This window comes from Mercenaria mercenaria, chromosome 9, assembly GCF_021730395.1.
Source record: "Mercenaria mercenaria strain notata chromosome 9, MADL_Memer_1, whole genome shotgun sequence".
NCBI lineage: Eukaryota > Metazoa > Mollusca > Bivalvia > Venerida > Veneridae > Mercenaria > Mercenaria mercenaria.
This window is the reverse complement of record NC_069369.1, coordinates 46,533,424-46,560,903: the sequence shown is the minus strand read 5'-3', so window position 1 is coordinate 46,560,903 and position 27,480 is coordinate 46,533,424. Positions and strand designations below refer to the sequence as shown.

Sequence of the window (27,480 nt, the reverse complement as noted above, 5' to 3'; positions counted from 1 at the left end):
TTACATTTTACTTATTGCACTTTAATTTTATCAAACAACAACCATTAACCATTTAAGCATTGTATAGAAATTAATCAAACATTAATCATTTACACATACAACAATAAAGAAATACACATATAAAGCAGAACTTAATTCAGCAACCATGTGTTATAAGCAGCCATTTGCCTTAAGCAGTATAATTACTGGCTTGACTGTATACACATATTACTAAATACCATTTACGCACTTGGCACTTCTCTGTAACTTGCCTTGGACTGTTTTTAAAAGAAATCTATGTATGTCACATATCTCTTGTTTGTTTGTTTTGGGTTTAACATTGTTTTTCAACAGTATTTCAATTATGTAAAGACGGGCAGTTAACCTAACCAGTGTTCATGGATTCTGTAACAGTACAAACCTGTTCTCTTCAAGTAACTGCCAACTTCCTCACATGAATCAGAGGTGGAGGACGAATGATTTCAGACAATATCTTTTATCAAATCGTAATGGGAAAACATACACCTCGCCCAGGGCTCGAACTCACGACCCTGAGATCCGTAGCTCTGCGCTCTCCCTATTGAGCTAAGCGGGCGGGCTGTCACATGTCTACTATAACATGTACAGTGTTTATGCCTTTTTACCCACTTTACTTCAAGTCTTAGACTAGATTGAATGAACTAGGGTCTTTTAAATATCATCTGTTTAAACTTAGGATCTAGCTTTTGACCTAGAATGTTCCAGCTGCGAGCTCAAAGGTACTCTGTTCAATAAAGGATCCAGTCCTTCAAAAATTACGGAAATAATGGTTTCGTAATAATTTCCTCACCTAACAATCTGCTATGTCTGTTTATTACTCATATATAAAAAAGACTGCTTTGTCAAAGTATTTCTAAGAATTTAACATACACATCATCAACCACTGTACCAGTCCAGAAATAGAAGAGAAAATGTGAGAACTAGTAAAAAAAATAAAATCCACACTCGGAAACCAGCATTCTTCTTCATTGCCTGTAAACAAAAAATAATGAAATTATAAACAATGCCTTTAAATACCATGCAGGTAATACTTTCACTCCATGCTTTTAAATGATCTTCTGATTACATTTATATCACAGCAGCAGTCTTTAAATGCCATGATTGTTTGTTTGTTTGTTTTGGGTTTAACGCCGTTTTTCAACAGTATTTCAGTCATGAGGCAGCCATAAAAAGTCACTATGTACTTAGAATTGGTGTTATTTTTTTCTAGTTGTTTGGGATAATGGAGTTCATTCACTGTTTACATATAACATCATAAACATGGTTTGGCATATGACTCTCTTGAACAGACAAACTGAGTGTGCAAGTAGTTTGTTTCATTGCGTTCTGTGCTTCAAAAGGATCATCTTCTGGAATCTTGAATATATTTTTTTTTCTTGAGGTTATAGCTAAATATTCTGTTACTCCAAGACATTCTGCACATCTGCTTTATTTTAAGGACACAGAATCACTGACCTTATGCTATTTAGCTTAACGACTTGCCTGTATTTAAGGATTTAACAAAAGCCAGGCTAAAGACAAGAACTGGACCAACAAATTTATACTCTTCCAGAAAAGTATTAACATATGTGTACTGAACATTGTGAGTAAACTGAGAATTTTCATTTTAATTATGAATAGGAACAATATTCTTTATTGTTTTGTCTTATCCCTTTTATTTTGAAATAAAGTTTGTTTATTAAGCATGATTAAAAGTTTGTAACATATTTTGACATGATTTTGTTGGGTTTAAAAGTCAAACAAACAGAATTAAAGTCATATGGTGACTTTCCTAGCTTTTGATGGTGAAGAAAGACTCCAAGTGCCCCTTCAGCTATATTTCAGGTATTGGAGGGCACCAGGGTAGAACCAGCAACCTTCCATAACTTTGCTGGATGGCTTCCTCATATGAAGAGTTCTACACCCCAAGACAAGTTTCAAATGTACACCACTGAGGGGCAGCAACCGTAACAACTTGGCCATAGAGGTTGACTTAAGGTTGTGACTGTTTAAAATAGAGTGTAACATTGCTTGCAAACATAACTAAAGTCTACATGTACAGTACAATATTACAGAGTCTTGTGAAAAATATTACCTCTCTAATCTCTTCATTTCCTCCTTTAACATTTTCTGTTGTAAAAACTGCAGTGTCGGCAATTTTAACAATTTCCTCTTCCTGAAAGTGTTATCAAAAATACCATACACTAAACAAACATAATGAAACATGTCGATTGCACACTGTCATACTAGCAGCACATGTTAATCAAAACTGATTTCACTGATAGCAAATGCTGTTTGTAGTAAAGTACAATATTGATAACTTGTACAGAGGTACTTCACTAGCAAATGACACAAAATTTGACACTGGATGTGTTCATAGGACACTGATCCCCCCCCCCCCACATTTGGTCACTTCACAAGGTTTCATGACTCTAGGCAGAATATTTTTTAAAGCATACCTATATGCAACACTAGTTAAAGACAATAACTCCAGTCTTGCTGAGTGACATTCAAAATAGAACACTAGTTGAACAACTTCACAATCCTTGTATGTTTTATGACACTATGTCAAGAACATTTTGAGATACATGGGACACAAACTTTTATGCCTACACTGCATTTTTTGACTAAGTCAAGAACCATACCTCTGGTCGCGTACAGTGAAATTCTAAAAAGAAACTCCTTTTTTGAAAAATGTGTATTAATTGTCCAGTTCATTTTATGGAGAAAACAATGCGATTTTACTTTAATACAATCAATCAATTCATTAATATATAAAATCTATTTTGTGTGAGATTTTGCACCAGGCAAGTTCATTTGTTTACGTTTTTATAGATTTTTTTCCCTGAAAAATCTGTGTAAAGTATTTACTCACCTGCTGTAGAACCTTGTCTGTAAATACTTCTTGTAAACTTGCTATTTCAACAACTTTTCCCTGTATTTTACTGCAAGAATGGAAAAACCAATATTAACTTGAGCTCAGCCAAGCAGGGCAATACTAAAATACTAAAAAAAAACAGACAAGATATTGATTGTTTTAGTAGTATGGGGAGGTTGGGTATATTACCTTATCACTACCTGCCTATATTTCAAGTTTCAAATCAATACCTTTAATATTTTTTAGTTATTCTCTGGACACCAAATATATTGGGCAGATTTGACCTTGACCTTTGACTTACCACCATGAAACATGCAATCTGCATATCATCTCATCACTACCTACCTACATCCCAAGATTGAAGATATATCTTTAATGGTTAATAAGTTATGCTTTGAACAATTAAATAATTATGATGGACAGATTTGACCTCTGAATTCAACTTGTGGCCATGACATTAAACCTACAGACTAGGTTTATATTCTCTGCACACCATCTCATCACTACCAACGACATGACAAGTCTGAAGTCAATATCTTAAATGGTTAATAAGTTATGCTCCAGACACAAATTACGATGGACAGTTTTGACCTTTTAGCTTTGTTACCTTTATCTTTGTTCTAAGGAGTTAGTTCAAGCGCTCTGTACATCCTCTCATTGTCATCTACCTATATGCCAAGTTTAAAGTCAATACCTTAAATGGTTATGAAGTTATGCTCAGGACACGAATTATGACTGACAGATGGATGGACGCATGTGCCATCACATACAAAAATGTATGTCCGTTTTTTCAAAACAGGCATATAAAAATAGTAAAACCAATATTTCCTCTGCTGGCCATGTTTCTTGGGCTAAATGTTTTGCCAAGTTACAAACTAAACAGTTGTCCTAGATTAACATATGCAGCCAGCCAATGATTAAGAGAAGTATTTATCGAAAATATTTGTCTTCTATCTTACTAATAAACAGCAAGTCAAAAATTCCATTAATAACTGGTGACACATTTTTATGGTTTTTTTAGTAAAGTCGATCAATGATATTAAATCCCCGCAAACATGTAATATTCTCATTCATGTAATGTTGAACCTTTAGCCATATGCTGCTGATGGAAAGTGATTCTGCCTCTGGGACCGGTGCAGACCAAGATCAGCTTGAACATCTCGGGCTCATCTTGCTCTGCATTGTTCCTTATTCAATCAAAAAGTTTTCACTGAACTCCCCTTCAGATAATAAATAGTACTGCCCAAATTGAATGACAGACCTGTCAATTTTAGAAATTTAGCTGTGTAAAGGTTGAAGAATTCATCCCCCAGAAAATAGCAATTTTGGCTAAAATCATGAAATTTAGTCCTCAAAAATGGAAGGATTTTACATGTATTACTTTTCTAGCTTCAGTCATGATATAGTTGTGCTTTGAGAATTCAGAATTCAACAAACCTAATTTCTTCTGATAAACTGTTCATCTCTTCAAAAACACTTTTATTCTCTTCTTCAAACTGAAACAAAAAATTTACTGACTACATAAATAAACAAGTGAATGAAGTATTGCCATGCAATACAAAGTCCCCTACTGGAAGGCACCTAATTTTCTCTACTGCAGTATAACATAATGAACTGATATCTGTCAATGATGTATAAACAATATTGTACTACATATACAATATGTTATAACAACACACTTGGATTAAAATGTGCATATATAAAAACCCACAGTTGTTTTCATATTGAATTTTTTTGGCTGATTATAAAAATGTTATCATGTAAGTTATTTATAGTAAAAAAAAAGGGAAATAAATCTTTAAAAAAAAAAAAAAAAAAAAAAATCTATATAATATAAGTCCACAAGAAACTCTTTACCAGGTAGAGATAGGTCAAAATACACCTAAAAATTGGATGTAACATGCATGCTGTACCACAGAAAAGTGGTCTCGATTTTTCTCTACCGCCAGTAATAAAAAAGTTACAATAAAATCTATTTATAGTAAAACAAAGGGACGTAATTCTAAAAACAAGGGTGCCTCATGGTGGTGAACATTTGGTCCAAGTTACATCAAAATCCCTCCATGCATGAAGAAGAAATGTTCCGTACAAAGTCATTCTTGAATTTGACCTTTGACCTCTAAATATGACCTTGACCTTAGACCTAGGGACCTGGTTCTTGCGCATGACATGTTGTCTCATCCAGGGGAATATTTGTGCCAACTGATATCTAAATCCTGCTTTGCATGACAAAGTTATAGACCGGACAGGAAAAAAATCCTCTTGACCTTTGATCTCAAAGTGTGACCTTGACCTTTAAGCTAGGGTACCGGGTGTTGCGCTTGACATGTCTCATCATGGGAAACATTTGTGCCAAGTAATATTAAAATCCCTTCATGGATGGCAGAGTTATGGACGAGACCGGAAAAAAACTCTGTTGACCTTTGACCCCCAATTGTGACCTTGACCTTTGAGCTAGGGGTCCGGGATTTGCGCATGACACGTCGTCTCATCATGGGGAACACTTGTGCTAAGTGATATTAAAATCCCTTAATGAAAGTCAGAGTTATGGACCGGACACGAAACAGACCCTGTTCATGCTATGTTAACATTTGACTGCTAAGTGTGACCTTGACCTTTGAGCTAGGGGTCTGAAAGTTGTGCATGACACATCGTCTTATTATGAGGTACATTTGTGCCAAGTAATATTAAAATCCCTTCATAGATGGGAGAGTTATGGACCGGACAGGAAAAAAGCCTTGTTGGCCTTTGACCTCCAATTGTGACCTTGACCTTTAAGCTAGGGGTCCAGGTTTTGCGCACGACACGTCGTCTCCTCATGGGGAACATTTGTGCCAAGTAATATTAAAATCTCTTCATGGATGGGAGAGTTATGGACCGGACAGGAAAAAAGCCCTGTTGACCTTTGACCTCCAATTGTGACCTTGACCTTTGAGCTAGGGGTCCTGGATTTGCGCATGACACATCATCTCATCATGGGGAACATTTGTGCCAAGTAATACTAAAATCCCTTCAAGGATGGGAGAGTTGTGGACCGGACAGGAAAAAAGCCCTGTTGACCTTTGACCTCCAATTGTGACCTTGACCTTTGAGCTAGGGGTCCGGGTTTTGCGCATGACACGTCGTCTCATCATGGGGAACATTTGTGCCAAGTAATATTAAAATCCCTTCATGGATGACAGAGTTAAGGACCGGACACGAAATTGCGGACGGACGGACGGACGGACGGACGGACAGACGGATGGACAGACGGACGGACGGAATGACGGAAAAGTGCATTCCTATAGTCCCCGAAACTGGTTTTCAACCAGTAGGGGACTAATAATCTGAGTTGGTTTATAAGATCTAGTAGCAAGGATGTTATGTGTTACGACGTTTCTTTGTTAATTCTTACTTGCGACAAAATTTATTATATTTCATAATTTTATACTGCACATAGTCAAGGATTTGGCAATAACAGTATCATCATATAATTTTGTTTCCTTTCAATGTATTTTACATTATATCATCTGCCATTTGAATAGTGACCATCAAATTTTTTGCTGATTTATACGGAACACTGATAAACAATTCAGTAGATATCGGTTGCAATGAACATGAGGTCAGGAACAACAACTCTGTGAAAGTGTTAAATTACTTCACACTTTTTTACCATTTGAGCCTCTTCAGGAGATATTTCTTCATCACTGTCATGGAAAATCGGTTGTTCATCACTTGGAACTCTTCTTACTGGTTCTACAAAATGCGGTGGAATAATTTTACAGAAAATGCAAATTTCAACATTTAGTTATATATCGGTGATATATATTTAATACTGTGAATAAAACCGTGATAATTATAAAGATGTAAATTTGTTCTGACAGATAAACACCACATCAGTTATTGACACAAACCAAGCATGATTTAATGGCAATCTTAATATTTAGTTAACAGCATCAGACATTTTCAACCATATTACAGTTAACAGCATTAATCAGGAAAGGTTTAATGGCATTTTCAACCGTATTACAGTTATCAGCATTAATCGGGAAAGGTTTAATGGCATTTTCATTAGTATTTCAGATATCATCATGAATCAAAAAAGTTTAATGGCATTTTCAATAGCATTACAGTTACTGGCATAAATTAAACAAGAGGGCCATAATGGCCCTATATCACTCACCTGTTATCATTGCACTTAAGGACAAGAAGGTCAAACAAAAGTGACTGGTACATATGTCACAAATAAAGGGCAATAATTCAAATGTTTGCAGTCTTAATGGGGTATTGCCTCAACAAACATTTTATGAAAAGGATTCATTATTCTAGGCCCTATACTTTTTGAGCTATGAGCATCACAAACAAAAAATCCACTATTTTGGCTATTTCAAGGGCCATAACTCTGCAATAAGAGCTATGATTCTCAAGAGGAATGCCAAATGTGCAAGGTCACATTACGATAAAGACTCCAGCAAGGTTTCCTGAATTTACATCTAATATTTTTTGAGCTAGGCACATAATTAGGTGAAAAAGTGCATTTTTTTACTATTTCAGGGGCCATAACTTTAAAAATTGGGAGTGGAGCCAGCCAAAAAATTAGAGGTGTGCAAGTTTATATAATGAAAAAGACTTATGCAAGTTTTCAACCATTTATATTAAACACTTTTTGAGCTAGGTGCGTCACAAGGTGAAAATGTGCATTTTTGACTATTTCAGGGGCCATAACTCTAAAAATAGGGGGCAGACCCAAATAAAAATAGGAGGTGCGCAAGTTCATTTCATGATTAAGACTCATTCAGGGGCCATAACTCTGAAAATAGGGGCCGGACCCAAATGAACTATTGGAGGTGCGCAAGTTCATATCATGATTAAGATTCATGCAAGGTTTCATCAATTTATATCAAATACTTTCTGAGCTAGGCATGTCACAAGGTGAAAATGTGCATTTTTGACTATTTCAGGGGCCATAACTCTGAAAATAGGGGGCGGAGCCAGATGAAAAATAGGAGGTGCGCAATCATGATAAAGACTCATGCAAGGTTTCATCAATATATATTGAATACTTTTGTTTGTTTGTTTGTTTTGGGTTTAACGCCGTTTTTCAACAGTATTTCAGTCATGTAACAGCGGGCAGTTAACCTAACCAGTGTTCCTGGATTCTGTACCAGTACAAACCTGTTCCCCACAAGTAACTGCCAACTTCCCCACATGAATTATCAGCATGAATACTTTTGAGCTAGGCGTGTCACGAACTTCGGACGGACGGATGCATGGATGGACCGACGCACGGTTGAACTGACAAGACCAAATCTTCATGCCCCCACCACTTGTGGGGGGGGGGGGGGGGGAAGGGGGTGCACAATAAAATCATAAATGAAGCTGCTATTGCGCAGACAAGGTCAAAATAGCTCATTCTGGCCTTTTCAGGAGCCGTAACTCTAGAACCCATAATGGAATCTGGCCTGTTCAAAAAAGGAACCAAGATTGTATGGTGATACAAGTTGTGTGCAAGTTTGGTAAAAATAAAATCATAAATAAAGCTGCTATTGTGCAGACAAGGTGAAAATAGCTAATTTTGGCCCTTTCAGGGGCCATTACTACGGAACCCATAATTGGATCTGGCCAGTTTAAGAAAGGAACCAAGATCTTATGGAGATACAAGTTGTGTGCAAGTTTGGTTAAAATAAAATCATAAATGAAACCACTATCGTGCAGACAAGAAATTGTTGACGGACGCATGCACAGACTGACGATGGACGACGGAAGAAGGGTGATCACAAAAGCTAACAGAGAAGATACTGCAGCTGACACAGGTTACACTATAGCCCAAAGAGTTTTTACTGTGCATACTTTTCGAATCGTCTGAGGATAGTAATGATGTTGATGAAGATTGAGCATTTGCTGACTGGTTGTCAGAGTCTGCCGACAGCTGTCTAGATAATCGGCGTGTCAACCGTCTTTCAGGCTCTATGCGTGATCTGAAAAAGACAACAAGCTCTGCATTATCTTTGGTATTTAAACAATCTGAATATACTGCACATTGTCTCCTTACAAAATTTTACTTATGGTGTCATAAGGCACAATTCAGTTTATACAATTCTAAAAAAAAATATTTTATCTATATTTGCAAGCAGCCCATCTTAATGAAAACAAAAACTTGGGAAAGTGATTTTTTTCGTTATAAACAGTTGTAACTGTTTATCATGTTGGCATAAGATCACAAGTTTTTTTATCATATGAACCTGCTAAATTTCAAACAGAGAAAATGTTTTGCCATGGGAAAATATCTGGCTTTACAATATCAAGTTACCACTACATTTTAACCGTATGTAGCCCAGTAATGAATAAATTTGCATTCGTTGCCCTAGATTTCTATCAAATACTACATATCTTTTAGATGCTACTCATCATTGGGGTCTTCCTAAAATAGTATCACGAGGATCACAGTGGCTCAGATTTGCTCATCTGAAACTATTTGACCTTGATATGTATGATATATTAAACCAAGAATGGTAATAAATGTGTTTAGTTAAAAAGGTTTTTCTGGCAGCCCCTAAAATCAGTCAAGCAGAACCATTTGAAAAAATTTGAAAAGGATGTTACAGGCCAAGTTGATCCATCTGGCAGTTCAGGAGGAGAAGTTGTTTAAAGGTTTTTCTATTTTTACCTCTGGTAGCTCCTAGAATCAGTCTAGCTGTATCATTGGAATTAAATTGAGAGAGGACCTTACAAGCATACTACAGGCCAAGTTTGGTAAAAATCCATTGAGCCGTTCATGAGAAGAAGTTGTTTAAAGTTTTTTTTCTCTATTAATGACCCAAAATCAGTCAAGTGAAAATACTTAAAAATAGAGTGAGACAAAGGTTGGTGATGATCCATCAAGTAGTTCACGAGAAGAAGTTGTTTAAAGTTTCTTTTATCTAATTTTAGCTCTGGCAGCCTCAAAAATCAGTAAAGTGGAACCATTTGAATAAATCTGAGAGAGTACCTTAGGAGATGCTACAGACCAAGTGTTGGCGATGTTCCATCAAGCAATTCATGACAGGATGTCATTTTTTTTCTATTTCTAAATTGAGTGGCCCCTAAGATTAGCAAAGGCGAATCATTTGAACAAATTGAAAGTGGGACTTATAAGGATGCTTCAGACCAAGTTTGATAAAGATCGTTCAAACAGTTCATGATAAGAAGTTGTTTCAAAGTTTCTAGCTCCGCCTTCCCTAATCAGTCAAGCTGAACAAATTGAACAAATATAGGACGGGACCTTGTAAGGCTGCTACAGACCAAGTTGGGTAATCCATCAAACATTTCATTAGAAGAATTTGTTTTAAGGTTTTTCTATTTTTACCTCTGGCTTCCACTCCATCAGTCAAGCCTAACAATTTGAAAAAAAAACAAACTTTACAGCAAACCTTCCAAGGATGCTACAGACCAGGTTTGGTGTTGACTCTTCAAGTAGTTCATGAGTAGAAGTGATTAAAGATTTTTCTATTTTTAGCTCTGGCTACCCCTAAATTCAGTCATGCAGAACCATTTGAACATACTTGAGAGAAGACCTTACAAGGATGCTACAGACCAAGTTTGGTGATGATACATTCAACAGTTCATGAGAAGTTGTTTAAAGGTGAAAAGCTAACGCCAGACAATGGACGACTGTCAACAGACACAGGGTCATCACAATAGCTCACAGTGAACCTTTGATTTAGGTGAGCTAAAAAAAACTGGAAAGTCACCATAAATGTGTTAGTGTGACTGCAACCAAAACCTCAGCAAAACATCAGAGTCAACAAAATGCTTACATTCTTTTTTTGTCAACCACTCGCTTCACCCTGACTGCCCTCTGTTCACTGTATATCTTGCATACAACTGAAAAAGGTATTTTTTAAAAAATTATTTAAAGGCAGTAATTCTTATAAATATTTCATCCACACTTCTAATCATCACCAGATTTCAGGGCTTTTAATCCTGTAATTGGGAAGAGGCCTTGACCTTTCAAACTGGGCAATTCACATATGAAAACTGCTCATACTGGGAAATAGCTGTGTAATTGTAACAGGGTCTATTTATACACTCTACAGGACATATTATGTGATGGTGCTGATTGTATGTCTGTCTGATAGCAATTTTGCTTCTGCTCAATATTTCAAGAATACCTTAACCAAATGCATATTGGTCATTAAAATAGTGGCTAATCCCTACTGATTTGAGACCAGAGGATCAAAGGTCCAACCACAGTGATTGTGTTAGTACACAAACTTTTTCCACTCGGTATATATTGAAAACACCTTGATGTATAATCCTCAAGTTTGGCAGGCGTATTGCTTATGCACAAGGAGGGTTGCAGGTATATTCTTTGGGCACCCTTCCCTTCCCAATGTTTGGCCCAAAACCAGAAAATAAAGTTACATAAAGCTTATTTGAGAGATCATTTAGATTTAATTAGTATTTGTCTCTTGCAAATGGTATGAATGCTTCTTTTTTTCTTCTTATTGTCAAACAATTTTTTTGGGGGGGAAAATAATATGCACAGGTTTGGCCTATCAGCATACACTTCCTAATATGTGACGCAAAGAGAATATTTTAATTGTGTCAAAGAACGTTCAACATTCAACAAGAAATGGACTAATATATTTCTGATGAAAGATAATACTAGATACTACTAGACTGTATATAATTATAAACCTTTTAGATAGGTGTTGATCAAAGTAAGTACTGTTTCCCTGTGTTCTTTAACTTGTGGATGTACTCTCTCTGCTTCAGCTGTAAAATAATAAAAAAACATTTATTCTGTTTTGTTTTTACTGAGTTCAATTAAAGTCACACTGATATTTATTGGTCATTTGGCTTCTTTCTAGCTTTTGATAGTGAAGGACAACCCCAGATGCTGCTCAGGGCATTACTTCATCACACTCAGGCACATGGGTAGAACCACCAATTCTACACCCCAAGTGGGGTTTCGAACATACAGTGGTGATGGGCAGGCAATTCAAAGTCAGCAACCATTTCGGTCACAGAGACCACAAACCAATATAATGAATAATCAATATAAACATATAAGATACAGATTTTTCTTCTGTTTCCAAGTTTGAAAAAAACTGAGTCAGCGGGTACAGTCTGAGGATGCAACCATGCTAACAGCAAACTTACAGACTGTGATAGGACAGTCAATGAGGCACCTAGGTTATACAGCTGATTATAGAGACCAGTCAAAAAATGTCAGCATTTAATTTTGAAAATTTACCTCAGGTTCCAACTCAGTATGGACCATAGGTAACTAAAATTCTTCGAACCTTATAAAAATTAACTTGCCATAACTTAGATGTAAACAACTGGAATTCTGCAGAGCTTTTTACTGCTGCAAAAAAAGCTTTATCAAAATATGTACTGTCTTCATACACAGCAAAGAGAACAAGGAGCTGCGTTCAATAAACGCTTGATGCCCCCGGTGGCATCCTTGTCGATGCAAAGCAACCTAAGTCCAAAATGAGGTCAAGTTCAAGGTCAAACTGAGGTCAGGTGATGTCTGAAGATGAGGAATGGTCACAGGTTACATCTGCATTAGTATGAAGTCATTCTAGTAAGGGGTATTGATGCTAGACGAAACGGTCCCATTTGGTTAACCTTGTACGGATGGACAAACAAACGGACGGATGGACAGGACAATCACTATATGCCTCCCGCATCAGTAGATGCCGGGGGCATAAAAATAAAATTATAAAGTCAGAGTTTAAATTTCTGACTCGGAATTCCTAATGTACAGGCATTGATCAAGAAGTAGAACATGTCTAATTTGTTATTAACTTTTCTATGAACAACAGCTATTTTTAATACTTAATAAAAATTTCCAAGTCTTCCTTATTAACAGAATATCATGTAAATTGAGTTTTAACTACTTTCTTTTTTTAATTTACTGTACAGATAAAATACATCAGAACTTTTTTTCAATTTTAAATGTGCCTAATTAGTCACTTACCATTTTTCTTCACAGAATTAAGGCTGTCTTGGCATTTTTTGATGATATTTTGTGCCTCGGTATCAATATGTTCCCTCTCTGAATCTGTCATATGAGATGCCTCCCCTGTCAGGTGACTTCATGAAAATATAAGAACATTATGTTACTGTGTTACTAAAGGAACACTTTTATTATCAAATTTAGATTTAATCTTAAGCAGAAAAATGACAATGCCAGTTTTATAAGTTTATATAAGAGATGCAATTTATTTGGCGTATTTTATGTTTCCCATTACCACCAATTCAAACAACAAAAGGTGACCTATTTTGAATAAGGTAAATGTACCCCTGGGGATAAGGTAAGGCTTACTGGTAATCCATTTCAAATATATGATTAAATATAAATGATTCACTTTATGGACAATCGCACATCATTATCATATGTTGTTATGTTACAATGGAGGTATATGGGAAAACAACTGGTGACCTTTAACCTGTCGAATCTAGGTTGTATTTTAGGTTATCCAAATAAATGATGTTATAATGCTGTGACTTCTGGTGTACACAATGTGCAGAAATATCTGAAATACCTGAAACAGTTTCCTGTTCCAAGGAAATAAGGCCATGAAAAATCGAATGCTTGAAAGGAAACGAGCAACAGACAACCTTGAAATAAGGCTTGCACTCGGTGTTGCTATAGTTTCTGGTCTTTCAGGACCATGGAGTCCATTCAATATCTGTGTAATAGAATTTCACATATGCTGGTGTTAAGGGGCACTTTCCATTACCTCTAATGAAATAGCACCATAAAACTGTAGAGATGGTACCTAAAAAATTCAAATTCATCTTTACAGGTTTTTTTCACAGTAAAATGATAGCTAAGTGCACCAATTTTCTAAATATATTGATGGTTTTCCTCTTCTCCATTTCAAAAATAGAAATATTTGATATCTAAAAAATGACTTTCTCAAAATATCTGAAGCAAAATGGACAACTCTTGTATTAACCGTTTTTCAATGATTTTAGGATTTCCCCAACTATAGTCTATATCAAAAGTTCCCAAAGCTAAATAAATTCAATAGAGTATAATGTAAGTTTACTCTACTTTCAACATTTTGAAAGAGCCTATACTGAACTTCCTTTTGTCTTTTAATAAAGTCAAATTCCAAGACTAGCCAAGAGTCTAAAACGCTTGAAAAAAATCTGAGTGAAAGTGAATGAAATGCTCTTTATCATAAGCTTACCAAAACCATACCAAAAATGTACCTTAAAGAAGTTATTAAAGATTTTATATTGTAAACAAACCCCTACATCATTTTACCATCAATATTTTCCACTCATGAATGCACTCAATTCAGGTGATAATTGTGGATGTATTTGTAAATGAGAGGCCCCAACAAAAACCCTTTTTCAAGTTGTGTAAACAGTTTAAGTTGTAAATTAACGTTGATATCTGAAGTTACCCAATTACTTTGTTTTCAACAATAAATAAAACAAATTATTGTTTGTTTAGGGTAGTTGACCTGTAATGAAAATCATCAATTAAAGTAATCTCCATATGCTTTTTCAGCATTTATTCGTTTTTCAAGGAAAGCTTATGATCGTGCTAGTTCCCTTCAGAGAAAGTTTAAATTGAGAATTGCTTCAAAATAAAATACATTACATAGAGTCATTACCTATCAGCTACCTTAAAATGTTGTAATTACAACCACTACCTTAAAACATTGTAATTATATTTGATGACAATAAATTTTTGTGTTACCAAATTAACTTTTTTTTTGTTATTTCTCATCTTTGGATGTATACATTTTAATATATAAATGTTGTGTAAACCAATGTATCACCATTGAGAACAATAAATAACTTTGGCTAAAAGATCAAAACTTAATAACATTTCTTAATGTCGTAAATTTTCTTCAAAAGAATTTATGCATTATTCTGTATCATCTTCATGCATTACTAAACTTTCTATCAGGGCCTCACTACAACTTACAAAATAACTGTCAGTGTAAGTCATGAGAAAAGCGTGCATATTGTATATTGAATACAAAAGGATTTAAACAAATGTAGGTCATATTTTGTCTGCCTGATAAGTTGTTTGAAAAAAGACCTATCTGATTTTTTCTTTCACTTTTGACCAATGTTTAATGTTGGCTTCAGTTTATTGGTCAATTCAGAGTTATCCCACTTCATTTTCTTGGGTAGGTACCATCTCTAAAAACTGAGTGTTTTATTATGTTTCTTGGTTGCAGTCTATGCTTCAAAAGGATCTTCTCATAATTATAGGTTTTACTGATAATCTGACTAAAGTTACTTGTTTCAAACAAAGTACTTTTTTATATGAAATAATGAACCTACAGAGATCTGGAGTAAAAAAAAAACATACGAGACATATTCCACTTTGTAACAACAAATATATTTTACCTGCCAGCATTGACATAATCTTTCCTGTGTTCAAGAAGGAAGTTTTTCAGCTTTGTTATAGTAGAAACCTGCAAAGGTTGAAAGTGACAGTTTAGAGATCAATGATCAATCTGAGAAAATTTCAGCTAATTATCCTACATTTCAAACATGCAATTTTTTAGCTCAACTATTCGAAGAATACACAAAATTTAATGTGGGCGGAGCTATTGAACTAACCCATGCATTTGCTTCCGTGTCCTGATTAAAAATGGTTAAGTTTTGCATGTAAGCTTGTATATCTGTATCCACTAAAAGGAATGGATTGAAACTTAACACATTTGCTCACTGTGATCATCTGTCATGCAAAGCTAATAAGTTCCATAGCTCTGTCTTCCTTTTTTTAACAAAGTTAGCAAATTTGATTATTTTAAAATAAGCTTTTGTGAGCAAGCTGGTATTTCAGTAACCACTTGTGGGAATGGATTGAAATTTCACACTCTTCTTCAATGTGATGGTCTGACATGCAGTGTGAAGGCTTCATAACTATTTTTCATTTTTTTCTAAAGTTATGCCCCTTTTTGACTTTGCAATTTTCTGTTATGTTCTGTATGTAAGCAGGTATCTCAGTAACCACTTGTCAGAATGGACTGAAACGTTACACACTTGCTGAACTTGATATGACATGCAATGCACAGGGTCCATTACTCTGTTCTGCATTTTTCACACAGTTAAACCCTTTTTTCAACTTAGCAATTTTCTTTGTGTAATCTATTATCACAGTATCATAAAAGGCTTTAAATAGCCAAGCATTGCTGTCCTTCAGCAACTCTTGTTGTACAAAGATTAAACACACTGAAGTCAGTAAAATAAAACTAGTCAGAACATTTTAACTTGAATATCAGGAAATCATTGCTATTTTTTTTCCAAACAACTGTTGATTTCTCAGACTTCCAATCATAAATTCATTCCTTGCCCATGTAGAAAATACTAATAACATTAAAAAAGCACCATTATCATTATAAACAAACGATCTGATAGAAAGTTATCTTATTTCAAAGCATTTGCCGACTTGATCAATCGTGATCAAATCAACAGACGCTTACTACAACAAGATCTCATTTAGTTGCCACGTTATGTTGGCGAGATTTGCTCTATATGCCTTTCAAGTTGCCGATCTATTTATTTTTATAGCTCTTTGGACAAAGCTATCCCATCCAAATGGTTTGCAAGACAAAAGAAAATCACAAAGAACAGAGACCTATGCAGTTTCAGTTTAAATACATGTTGCAAATTTCTGAGATAAGTCATTACTAAATTAGTCTTATGCAATGATGATTCTCACAAGAGACATATTCTTTCAAGGTTTATCGCAAAATACTGCTGTATTTATTGAAAATATGACTGCAAAGATCTTAGGTTTGTATGTGTTATTTTCTTTCATCTAATAAACCATTGGGATGTGATTGTGACATTTTACATTTGATTTTGACATAATATGCATTATTTTTATTGATTTTATAGCTAATTCTATCTATCTATCTATTCATACTGCCACGCCCTTTTTCTGAGTATTACGTGCAGGTGCGCGTCTGTGCGAGAAATATAAAAGAAGAAATGTACAGGAGGGTAAAAGCAATACTAATGTATTTGTGAAGTATTGAAAAATCAAGATGACAGATGATAAAAAGAAGAGTATAAACAGTTAAAAGAGATTAAAAACAGCATTCTTCACTCTATATCGCGTACTAACATTTGGTCACTCCCTGTCTGAATTGTTCCAGGGTAGGGACCTGCACAACCTTGGCCGGAAGAGAGTTCCATAGGCCTATAGTAGCTGGAAAGAAGGAGAATTTGTAATAATTACAGGGTGTTATGATCTGCTTGTAAGACAAGGGGTGCATATGTCTTGTGAAGCGGGTAGGGGGTAAAACATAAGGGGGCATGGGCACTGCAACCAGTCCATTTACAATTTTGTAGAACATTAATAACCTGGCATCAGATCTTCTGTGTTCAAGCGAACGCCACCCTAGTTTAATTAACATGTGGGAGACACTGCTGTATGTGGAGTAATCGTTTGAAACCCATTGCGCTGCCTTGCGCTGAACCATTTCAATTTTATGGATGTTTTGTTTGGTATATGGACTCCAAACAGAGCTGGAGTATTCAAGTTGGGGTCTGACTAGAGTTCTGTCAGCAAACTCTTTTGCTTTTCGGTTATTAGTGGGGATGTTCCTTTTCAGGAAGTTAAGGGTTTGACTAGATTTGGAGGTGACCTGGTTAACATGTTTGTTCCAGTTAAGGTCTGAGGAAATAGTGACTCCAAGATATTTGGCATATCACTTACTGTTTCAAGGATTTGGCCATGGTGTGAGTATTTGGACCTAAATGGGTTTTTTGACCTAGTGATATTAATCACTGTGCATTTTGATGGGTTAAACTCCATGTCCCATTTGCTTTCCCAGACCTGTAACCTGTTAAGGTCTTGTTGAAGGATACTTTCATAGGAAGAGTTTTTGACGGTGATGTAAACAGCAGTGTCGTCAGCATACATGTGATAAGTTGGAGCCGGCCTATTACTATTAGGAAAGATTTGACCCATTGCAAATGGACGCAATGTTGGTGAAGTTTAAAGAGAAGTTTCAGGTGGTTGACCTTATCGAATGCTTACGAGTGTAGCAGTGTGTATATAATGTATATAATTAGTCTATGATATTGACTGTCCGATTAGCTCAGTTGGTAGAGCATCTGACTTGCAAGCAGAAGGTTGCAGGTTCGAGTCCTGTATCGGGCTGCACATTTTTCCGCTCCTATTACATTGGTGCCGTCGTGAGTGTGGTGACTAGCCTTGGAATCCTAAAGCTAGGGTGAAGCAATGGCTGGGTTAGTCAAAAGAATCAGAGTTTGTCTTTGAAAAAAGGAGGGAGGAATGTAGCAGTGTGTATATAATGTATATAATTAGTCTAAGATATTGATTGTCCGATTATCTCAGTTGGTAGAGCATCTGACTTGCAAGCAGAAGGTCGCAGGTTCGAGTCCTGTATCGGGCTGCACATTTTTCCGCTTCTATTACATGAGAAATCTAACAGTACTAAGTCTGTATATAGCTAGAATTAGATATATAGCTAATTTGTGACTTTTATGGGACCAGTTTTATTTAGCACTGACAAAATTCTTCAAGAAAATGTAAGTTACAGACAAATAAAATGGGTCCTGGTGTGTGTTGCAGAAATTGGAAGTTTTTCAAATTCATACAGAATAAAGAAGACCAGCTATTTATTTTGCTTATGCCTTAGTTGAGGAAGGTATTGAAGCAAAACCACTGTCGCGAATACTAATGACAAACCACTTCTCTTGCAGTTGTTTCAAATTGTCCGCGGTTTTTGGCTGCAGGAAATATTGAGGATTTTTCATCTTTCCTTGTCCCTTTTCCTTGAGCTTTGTTTCTTGATTTAATGCTTTTAACAGTTGCATTAAATAGATTAGTGACATCTGCCATGTTGTCAAAAATTTCAAACGCCCATATGATTCAGATCCTTGTTTCCCAGCCTGGTTAGCAAGTAGTGGCCTGAAACCGAGAACCAAAATGGTAACACGTCGAAAAAGTAAATAATGAAATTTCTAGTTATTTTTAAGCAGTTGTTGGATATTTTTTTTCACCATTGACACTGGAGGGTCTTATGGCAAGGTAACATTTTTAAGATTTGATAAATGTTTATTTCAGATGAAGAGTTGCCCAAATAAGCAAGCAAGATAAAAGTTGAGTAAAGTTCAACCAGCAAATTTTGGACAAGGCAGCAGTTAGGGGTCCGGTAACTGTACCTCTAGACCTGGGGCCACTGTCTCGAAAACTTACTCATATGGTAAGTTAAGGTACGATTTACGATAAACCTAAGCAGGGTTTTTTTCCGACTGTTTTTATAGCCGTTATTGGGCTATATTCCCAATCATGGGCAATGCCAAAAGTATGTATTTTTCCCAAGGAAGTATCTAGTCGTCCGGTAACCGGACGCCTAGCCTGCATTCTAGCCGTCCGGTTACTGGACGACTAGCAAATCCTCGGGGGATTTTCTAGCCGTCCGGGCCGTCCGGTAATAGATTTCCGAATGAATAAATAATGATTTTATATAGTTTTAATTTAATTCACTTAAGATATCGATAGTTATCTGCAAACAAAATTTTGAGTGAAAACAATTGAAGATTTACAAAAAAAATCACTGCATTAATCAGCCGATAAAACGGAAGTTTGCCGAAATCAATAATGGTGAGATCGCCGTGACGTCACTCATTAAAATCTGTTCATCTGATGGCTTTTATTTTCAGAATATTTAAATTTTAACAACTTTTTCACTGGATTTTCAAAATTAAAACAGTTTTGAAATAGATTCTACTTACAATTTTCATATTTAGTATATATTCAAATATTTTTAATGAATAACTGTTTCAAATGACATTTAATTTCAATAGCGGCAGTGTGATGTTCAAAACTTTTAGTAAACAGTAGTTAAGCGTTTATAATTAATCCATTTTATTTCGAAATAATGTCAAAATTAATCAATGAATTGCTTGTTTTATAAGCTTTCTATTCTTCAAAACAAATATATTTTGTGTTTTAAGAATTAAAGTTTAGGTTGTTAGAAAAACATCACTTTTAAAAAATAACATGGACGTTCGGCGATCAATGTTTTATCATTTCTAAAAAAAGAATATCAACGGATTTGTATACAAACACGATCTCATTCATTTTATTGACTGAAAAATCAGATAAGTATTGATATCTTAAGTAAATAACATTTAAAACTATATAAAATCATTATTTATTCATTCGGAAATCAATTACCGGACGGCTAGAAAATCCCCTGAGGATTTGCTAGTCGTCCGGTAACCGGACGGCTAGAACGCAGGCTAGGCGTCCGGTTACCGGAAGGCTAGACACTTCCTTTTCCCAAAATGAGTGCAAAGATTCCCAATCTACATTCTGTAAAAAATTTCATCAAAATTGCACAAACATTGACCAAATTATGGACAATTTTGTAATGGTTAAATGTTAAACAGGTGGTACAATGTGAAACAAGTGTATGAGAAAGTACTTAGACACATCGTTACTATATCAAATGGGACTAAATATTTTCCAATTTGGAACATTTATGCATCAAAATTCCCAATATTTGGGGTATAGGCTATGTTTCCAAAACAGAAAGAAAAAACCCTGCTAAGGTAAGACTAAGGTAGCGTTATTCAGCTATCTCCAAACACCTCTTAACGCCCTCGTAAAGAGTTCGTAACTTAAGGTATTGTTAGTTACATGTAGTTACGATATTGTAAGTCGTGTATAATCCATTTAGCAAAGAAGTATAAAATACACAGGATGGAAACTGGCTGTAATCTCGCGTGATCTCATGTCAGAGCGTGAATCGGCGTTATCTCAGTAAAAACAAACATCGGCGAGCATGGAGTTACAATTTGTACCTTTAAAACTACATTTAAAATGCATGTTGGCTTCTAAAACAACATTAGTTTAATGTGAAATAGTCTTAAGACACAAAGTACACGTTTCTTGCCATCAAAAGAAGCATGGTCATACGGTAACGGTGATAATTAATTTACCGTTGAATAATTGCTTTCGCATACAAAATGGCGCGTGGAGAAAGCATCACTTACGGTAAACGAGATCTCATTCAGTTATGCACGGGATGTTAGCGAGATTTGCTCTATATGCCTTTCAAGTTGCCGATCTATTTATTTTTATAGCTCTTTGCATTTAGTGACATCATTTTCGACCAACTGCATGATTGTGTATCTGATAGCCCACAAGCTGTCTGTTGCTAAACATCATAGGAAATATATATCCACATTAAGTGAATTTTATCCCTTGCCAACGGTATAATGCCTACTAAAAAGTATTTACATTACATCAGACATTATGCCGTAATAAAATAAAAACAATTGTCTAATATTTATTCAGCGATGACTTCTAAAATGTTAAGAGTTACGCTCAACTTAAACTCTAAACCTTTGGTCACATATACCAAGTTTTGTAAGGAATGTACGGTATTATTTTAGACAAGGGTATTTAAAGAACAAATTTCACACATAATTGTTTTACTAAATATATTTTCAACTGTATCGACTTTGCCTTAAAATACCCAACATCTGTACAGGAGTGTTGTCAAAACAATCTACTGCACCGATAAGGCAAAGAACACTGTCGGAGTTTGCAATAAACAATGTCAAAATTTTGATGAGAAAGTAGAGTTTCACAACTTTTTCTGTGATAAAATTAATCAGTTAACTGCATTAGTATCCCTGGGTTCCTTACAAGTCTTAAGCTGTTCTCCACAAGAACGCCTCGCCAGGTAATCGAACCTACTTTGAGATCTTGTGTGTTCTATGTATTATGCTAGCTGAGCGGCGATCTGCGTGTAGCGTTCAATTTTAAAAATAAATTTATCACATGTTTGGCGTCGCAGGAGTATAATAAAGCCATTACATAAAAATGGTAATACACCAGTCGTTTATAGTATATAGGACACGTTGGTCAAATTGACTTGTTTATGATAGTTAAAGAAAGTAGAAATTTTAATGTTTCGACAGGAAAAGCTTATATGTGATAAAAAGAATGTTTCATTTGTGACTTTCCACATTAATTTTATTTGACTCGTTGAATAAAATTGATAAATGCTCGGCAAAGCCTCGCATTTTATCATTTTATTCAACTCATTTAATAAATTCAATATGAAAAGACACTCATGTAATATCCTCTATATATCTTTAATCTATATAGACATTTCAGCCTGTTTCTAGTCTTGTTACTTTCTCAGGAGGCGACTCTTATTGTGAAATATTTACTGTCAAAAAATCGGACAGAATGTCTTTGTAACTATACATTATACAGACTTTAACACCTCGTATTGTCGAAAGTAATGGAGATTTCGCCGGGATATTTGGCAGACAAAGAGAGAGAATGTTGGACTTTTATTTAGGGTAATGCCAAGCTTGTTGCTTCAAAAAATCCTCGGTTCAATCTCCAAAACAATGAAAATCTGGCCGTGGATTAGCCATCTGTATGACTATTTAGTGGTCTTTTTAATTCAGAAAGCATTCCTTTAGATGCCTCTTTCTATCCTTGAAACATGGTAGGAATCTGGTTTTCATTGATTCACATTGTATATAGAAAAAATTGAAAATACTTACTTCAAAACGACAACAATATCCTTAGAGTGTCGCGTTGTCCGATGTGGTGTCACGTTATCTGGTGGTGTCGCGCTATCACGTTATAGAGTGTGTGGATACCAGACCAATAGACAACCTTAACAAAAATGAATATGATTTAAATGTGTCTTTTTTTATGTTGTGTAAACTTTGCAGACCTGGGGTCAGTTACTTTAAATGTAATTAATTAGATTACAGTTACATTGAGAAATATCCAATTAAATTACAATTACCATTACATCTAATTTAGCAATGTAATTAATTAAATTACAGTTACATTGCAAATTGTAATTAATTACATTAAATTACAATACCTAATGTGGTGCTTCTTACATGAACACTGTAGCAAAGTTCTTTACTTTGTACTACATATACATGATAATTCACCTGTAAACTGTTTTCAATTATTTCAAAATTGAATTTAAGCTCAAAGTAAAATCTGTGTTTGCGGGAGAACATCACTCAGTCTTTAATATTATTGCAAAAGGAGCTAAAAGTCAGCCCTAATTAATAGTTAATACATTGTTAAGCATAATTCGGTTAGAGAAGATGCATGTAAAGTCAGGTATTTCTCTGAGGTCTGAAGTTTATATCTGCAGTAAGTTTCAAATTTAACTAGTATATTACAGTATTTCATAATTTACATTTTAAACATATATTTAAAGTTTTTATCCTGGACACTACATGTTATTCAAAGGACCACATTGAAAATAAGTTGTAAAACATTCATGAGCCATCCTTGAATAACTAAAATTGTAGACTACTCATAATGTTTACAATAATAATTATATTTTTTATCTTGTTAGAGCTGTGGTGTCAAATGCTATGTTGTTTGTATCATTTAATACAACGCATTTTCATCACAGATAAAAATGATTAAACTAAATGCTAAGCATTTCAATTTTTGCTTCGATAAAAATCTAAAAAATGATGCAAATAACAATTTCAAATCATAATTTGATCACTGTCTCCAAAAACATAGTGACAAACATCATCAAAGATTACCAGTTGGTTCTAATAAAATAATTATATCAGAACAAAGGAGCTATGTCCAAGGGATGTACACCTACCATAATATTCTATCATTTTTCACAGCTTAGCATGTTAAAGTGACGTGTCACTGGTAATAAACATATATACAATGTATACTATTTTTTCAGCAAACTGGATTATCATGTGCCATGGATGTAATTGGAAAGTAATTGAAATGTAATTGTCAATTACACCCTAAAACTGCTCTGTAATTTATGAAATTACAATTACATGTAATTGATAAATGACCCAATTACAAATTACATTCAATTACTTAGGAAATGTAATTTAATTGCAATTAATTACAATTACATTTTTAATTACCCCAGGTCTGGTGTAAAGATACTTCAAGTGACAGGAAACAGAAGTATTTATAGTCCTTCAATCCTGAGAAAAGCATGACTGTGAATTTGATCAATTTATTATAAATAGTAATTAGCACTTTGGGTGCAGTAATGGAAAAATTACCAAATTTGTGGGGTTTCTTTTCCGAGGACTGAAGGATTAAAATGTTAAACATGTGCTTTCCTTTAGTATGACATGGATTGTGATCAGGCCATTATTAAAAAATTATTAATTTGTAGTGCTCCGACCAACCCGACCCAACCCAAATTTTTTTAACGCAGTCCAGGGGGGCAAAATTTTTTTCATGTATGTAATTTCAGCAAATGTTTTCCTTTCCATATAATTATACATGTATCTTAATATACAGGCACTCGTCAGATCACTCAGCATTTATTATACGCGACCACAGACTTCCGACTTTGTGGGTGTTTCGGAAGTCAGAGTTACGATCCAAGTGAGAAAGTCGCTCAGAAATTCTTGACTAAGCCTTTCTTGCATGATCCTAGATCTTTTACGGTGTCCTATGTACATTTGATAAACAACTTTCCAATAAACAATGTCGTCTGAATTATGACCCCAGGGAACTGACCAATGAGTCAGTCAACATGACTACGGTCTAAAAATTGATTCTGATTTTCTATTGATTAGTTTCAACATTTAAAAGTTTATAAAATAGACATCTACATTTTTGATCATGCAACGGAATATTCGGCAACTTTATTATAACTATTCCAATCATGTATTAATTGAGACCTTTTTCGAACAGTGTAATACTTTAGCTTGTGTTTAAAAGTGAAGCCTTTCAATTTTCACTAAACAGAGATACAAAAAATTAAGCATGAGAACAATGTTGGCAAAAAGCCGGTCAATATGAGTATTGACCGGGCCGGCGGTCAATACTGGTTAAAACCGGTCAGTACTGGTCAATACTGGTCGATTCAATACTTTGGTCACTGTTGGGTGGTCAATACTGGTTTATTCAACACTTTTACATAATGCACATTCACAGATTAGATCAAGCTGTAACAGTAATGTAAAAATTATAAAGCAGCCTGAATAATATTAATTTTTTTTTCTTTAAAAGTACAGTGGATTAGTGGTCAATACTGGACCATTCAGTTTTGGTCCTTGGCAATGTGTCCTGGTCAGGCTCAGTTCTGGACAATATACTTAGACTGGTCAGTGTTCAATACTAGTTTATTAAATGCTTTTATAACCTTAAAGTATAGCCTTTATTTTGAATTAATTAAAAAAAAAATATTACTATAAATTACACTCACTGAAATGGCAGTACTGGTCAATTCAAATTTTTGTCCTACACAGTATCCCTGATCAACACATATATTGGTCAATACTGGTCATTTGAATACATAATTATGTACTTTGATTACATAACTAATTTTTAGTCTGTCGGTCTGTCAGTCTGTCCGCAATTTTCGTGTCCGGTCCATATCTTTGTTATCGATGGATGGATTTTCAAATAACTTGGCATGAATGTGTACCACATTAAGACGACATGTCACGCGCAAGACCCAGGTTCGTAGCTCAAAGGTGAAGGTCACACTTAGACGTTAAAGGATAGTGCATTGATGGGCGTGTCCGGTCCATATCTTTGTCATCCATGGATGGATTTTCAAATAACTTGGCATGAATGTGTACCACAGTAAGACGACGTGTCGCGCGCAAGACCTAGGTCCGTAGTTCAAAGGTGAAGGTCACACTTTGACGTTAAAGGTCATTTTTCATGATAGTGCATTGATGGGCGTGTCCGGTCCATATCTTTGTCATTCATGCATGGATTTTAAAATAACTACGCATGAATGTGTGGCACAGTAAGACGACATGTCGCGCGCAAGACCCAGTTCCGTAGGTCAAGGTCCTAAACTCTAACATCGGCCATAACTATTCATTCAAAGTGCCATCGGGGGCATGTGTCATCCTATGGAGACAGCTCTTGTTTTTAGATAAAGTTACCATGTTCAGGCACCTCATTAATACAGTTTGATTATTGATCATGACAGCTAATTAGTGACTAGATAGACAGGCCTGAAACATATAATCTGTTGTATATTGTAAGACATGGTGTCAATTAGGCAATGTGACACTTGCTATCAAAACACAATTAAACCACTTCAATGAAAGGGTCCAGTTGTAGGCAGCAATTTTTCATTGAATTAAATACCAGTAAAAATAATTAGATTTATCACTTGTGAATCAAACACTTAACTGCTACAGTTTATGAAATACTTTCTACAAATGAAGTTCAGTTAAATAAGCAGTCTAATGACCAGTATCAACCAGTGCTGAAAAATTGACCACTTCTGACTAATTTGAGAGTATTAATTTGGTTGCTTGAACTAAATATAATGCATGCAAATACCGTCATCAAGCCCCAAATGCTCTTAACAGTCATTATTTAAATTGTTCATAAAGTCTGCAAAATATCTTAAGGCATCGCCTACAGTGGTGGCCATTTGACTCAAAATTTTACATGCAAATTTTCATAAAAATAAAAGATGACTAAGTGGTTACAGTAAAGTCAATAAATTTGTCATAATTATGTTTTAAGTATCTATGTGAACATACGCAAGTAGAAGGATGTGCATTTCACTACCTGTATTATGCCTTTATTCGATATTTTTCTATGACAAAATTTTGCAATTTTACGTGCAGATAATTACAGCCAATTGTAAAGCAGACCGTGAAGAATAAAGTCTTCAGAAATTATTTTGAAAATTTACCTGATTACTGAATTATACACAAAAATCCCAACACCATCAATTTATCCAATTTGTGTTATCTGTTCACACATAATTTACATGTATATAAACAGGTGATATTTTAGGATTATGTATAGGTTTACCTGGCTACCTGTGGTCAGTAATGCATGTACAAACAACATTTTAAATTAAATTTACATGGGGTTGTCTTTTTGTGTCTAATGCAATAACCAGGAACAATTTCGACAAAAATCCATAAGAGTTTGCAGTATACATATTGTACTATGAAATTAACTATTTTGTCTTTGTAATATTTTTTATTTTGGAGTTTGACTGCACATAAAATTTCAATATTTTGGGGTAAACTTTCGGTCTAAACGAGACTCAAACATTTTACAAGCAGCATATGTACTATAAATCATCATATCCTTCTTATGTTGATGATAATTTGACCAGCTGTTAATAAGGCTTTAGTGCAATTTTCAAGAGAAAAATACTCGGCCTGAAAATATGAACTGATACTGAGTGACTAACTGACCAGTATTGACCAATCGACCAGTATTGACCGGTATTGACCACTTCAGGGAGTATTGACCGGGGCGGTTTTAACCGGTTAAAACCGCCAGTTTTAACCGCCCAACATTGCATGAGAACGCCACAGCTGGTCAAAATCACCTTTGTCTACACAGACCTGGATTCAAGGGGGGAAGGGTGTGGAAGGCCGCCTGGCCGGAGCTGCTCCCCTGTCCCTAGTCGCCTGAGAAGTGACCTACACTTACCAAAGTTTTGACTAAATAAATGCACCAGAACCCATCATTTCACACTTGTATTTAAAAAATTCCGGACCCTCGATCTATACCTACCACCAAATGTTGAACTATAATGTGGATTTTATATGCCTCCATCACTTCCTGTGTCCAGATTAATAATATCAGGTGGTACTCAGAATTTAGACAAAAGATGTAACAG

At 35.1% G+C, this 27,480-nt stretch overlaps 2 protein-coding genes across 2 annotated transcripts in view; one reads left to right on the top strand and one right to left on the bottom strand.

The window, feature by feature from the left end:
* On the bottom strand, nt 1–26,786 carry LOC123547035 (syntaxin-18-like). The gene is made up of 13 exons (XM_053551329.1): nt 26,533–26,786; nt 22,397–22,511; nt 18,549–18,770; nt 15,227–15,294; nt 12,825–12,940; nt 11,534–11,611; nt 10,651–10,717; nt 8,705–8,832; nt 6,528–6,610; nt 4,313–4,371; nt 2,873–2,942; nt 2,093–2,173; nt 1–990 (listed from the first exon to the last, which is right to left on the bottom strand). Exons 3-13 carry the CDS (start codon nt 18,699–18,701, stop codon nt 895–897), a joined length of 999 nt encoding a protein of 332 aa, XP_053407304.1. The 5' UTR covers nt 18,702–18,770; nt 22,397–22,511; nt 26,533–26,786; the 3' UTR covers nt 1–894.
* The window catches only part of LOC123547034 (ectonucleoside triphosphate diphosphohydrolase 7-like), a 36,547-nt gene continuing 27,843 nt past the window's right edge, over nt 18,777–27,480 (top strand). Inside the window, exon 1 of the mRNA XM_045333783.2 lies at nt 18,777–18,890. Within this exon, the coding sequence (XP_045189718.2) occupies nt 18,883–18,890 (8 nt within the window). The 5' untranslated portion in view covers nt 18,777–18,882. The remainder of the gene's footprint in view (nt 18,891–27,480) is intronic.

Excerpts from the sequence above, each read along its gene's own strand:
- LOC123547035 (XM_053551329.1), bottom strand. The coding sequence starts at position 18,701 with ATGGCAGATGTCACTAATCTATTTAATGCAACTGTTAAAAGCATTAAA. Across the intron at positions 12,941-15,226 it reads GATTATGTCAATGCTGGCAG|TCACCTGACAGGGGAGGCAT; the intron begins GTAAAATATATT and ends ATTTTCATGAAG. Across the intron at positions 4,372-6,527 it reads CTCCTGAAGAGGCTCAAATG|TTTGAAGAAGAGAATAAAAG; the intron begins GTAAAAAAGTGT and ends TTTTTGTTTCAG.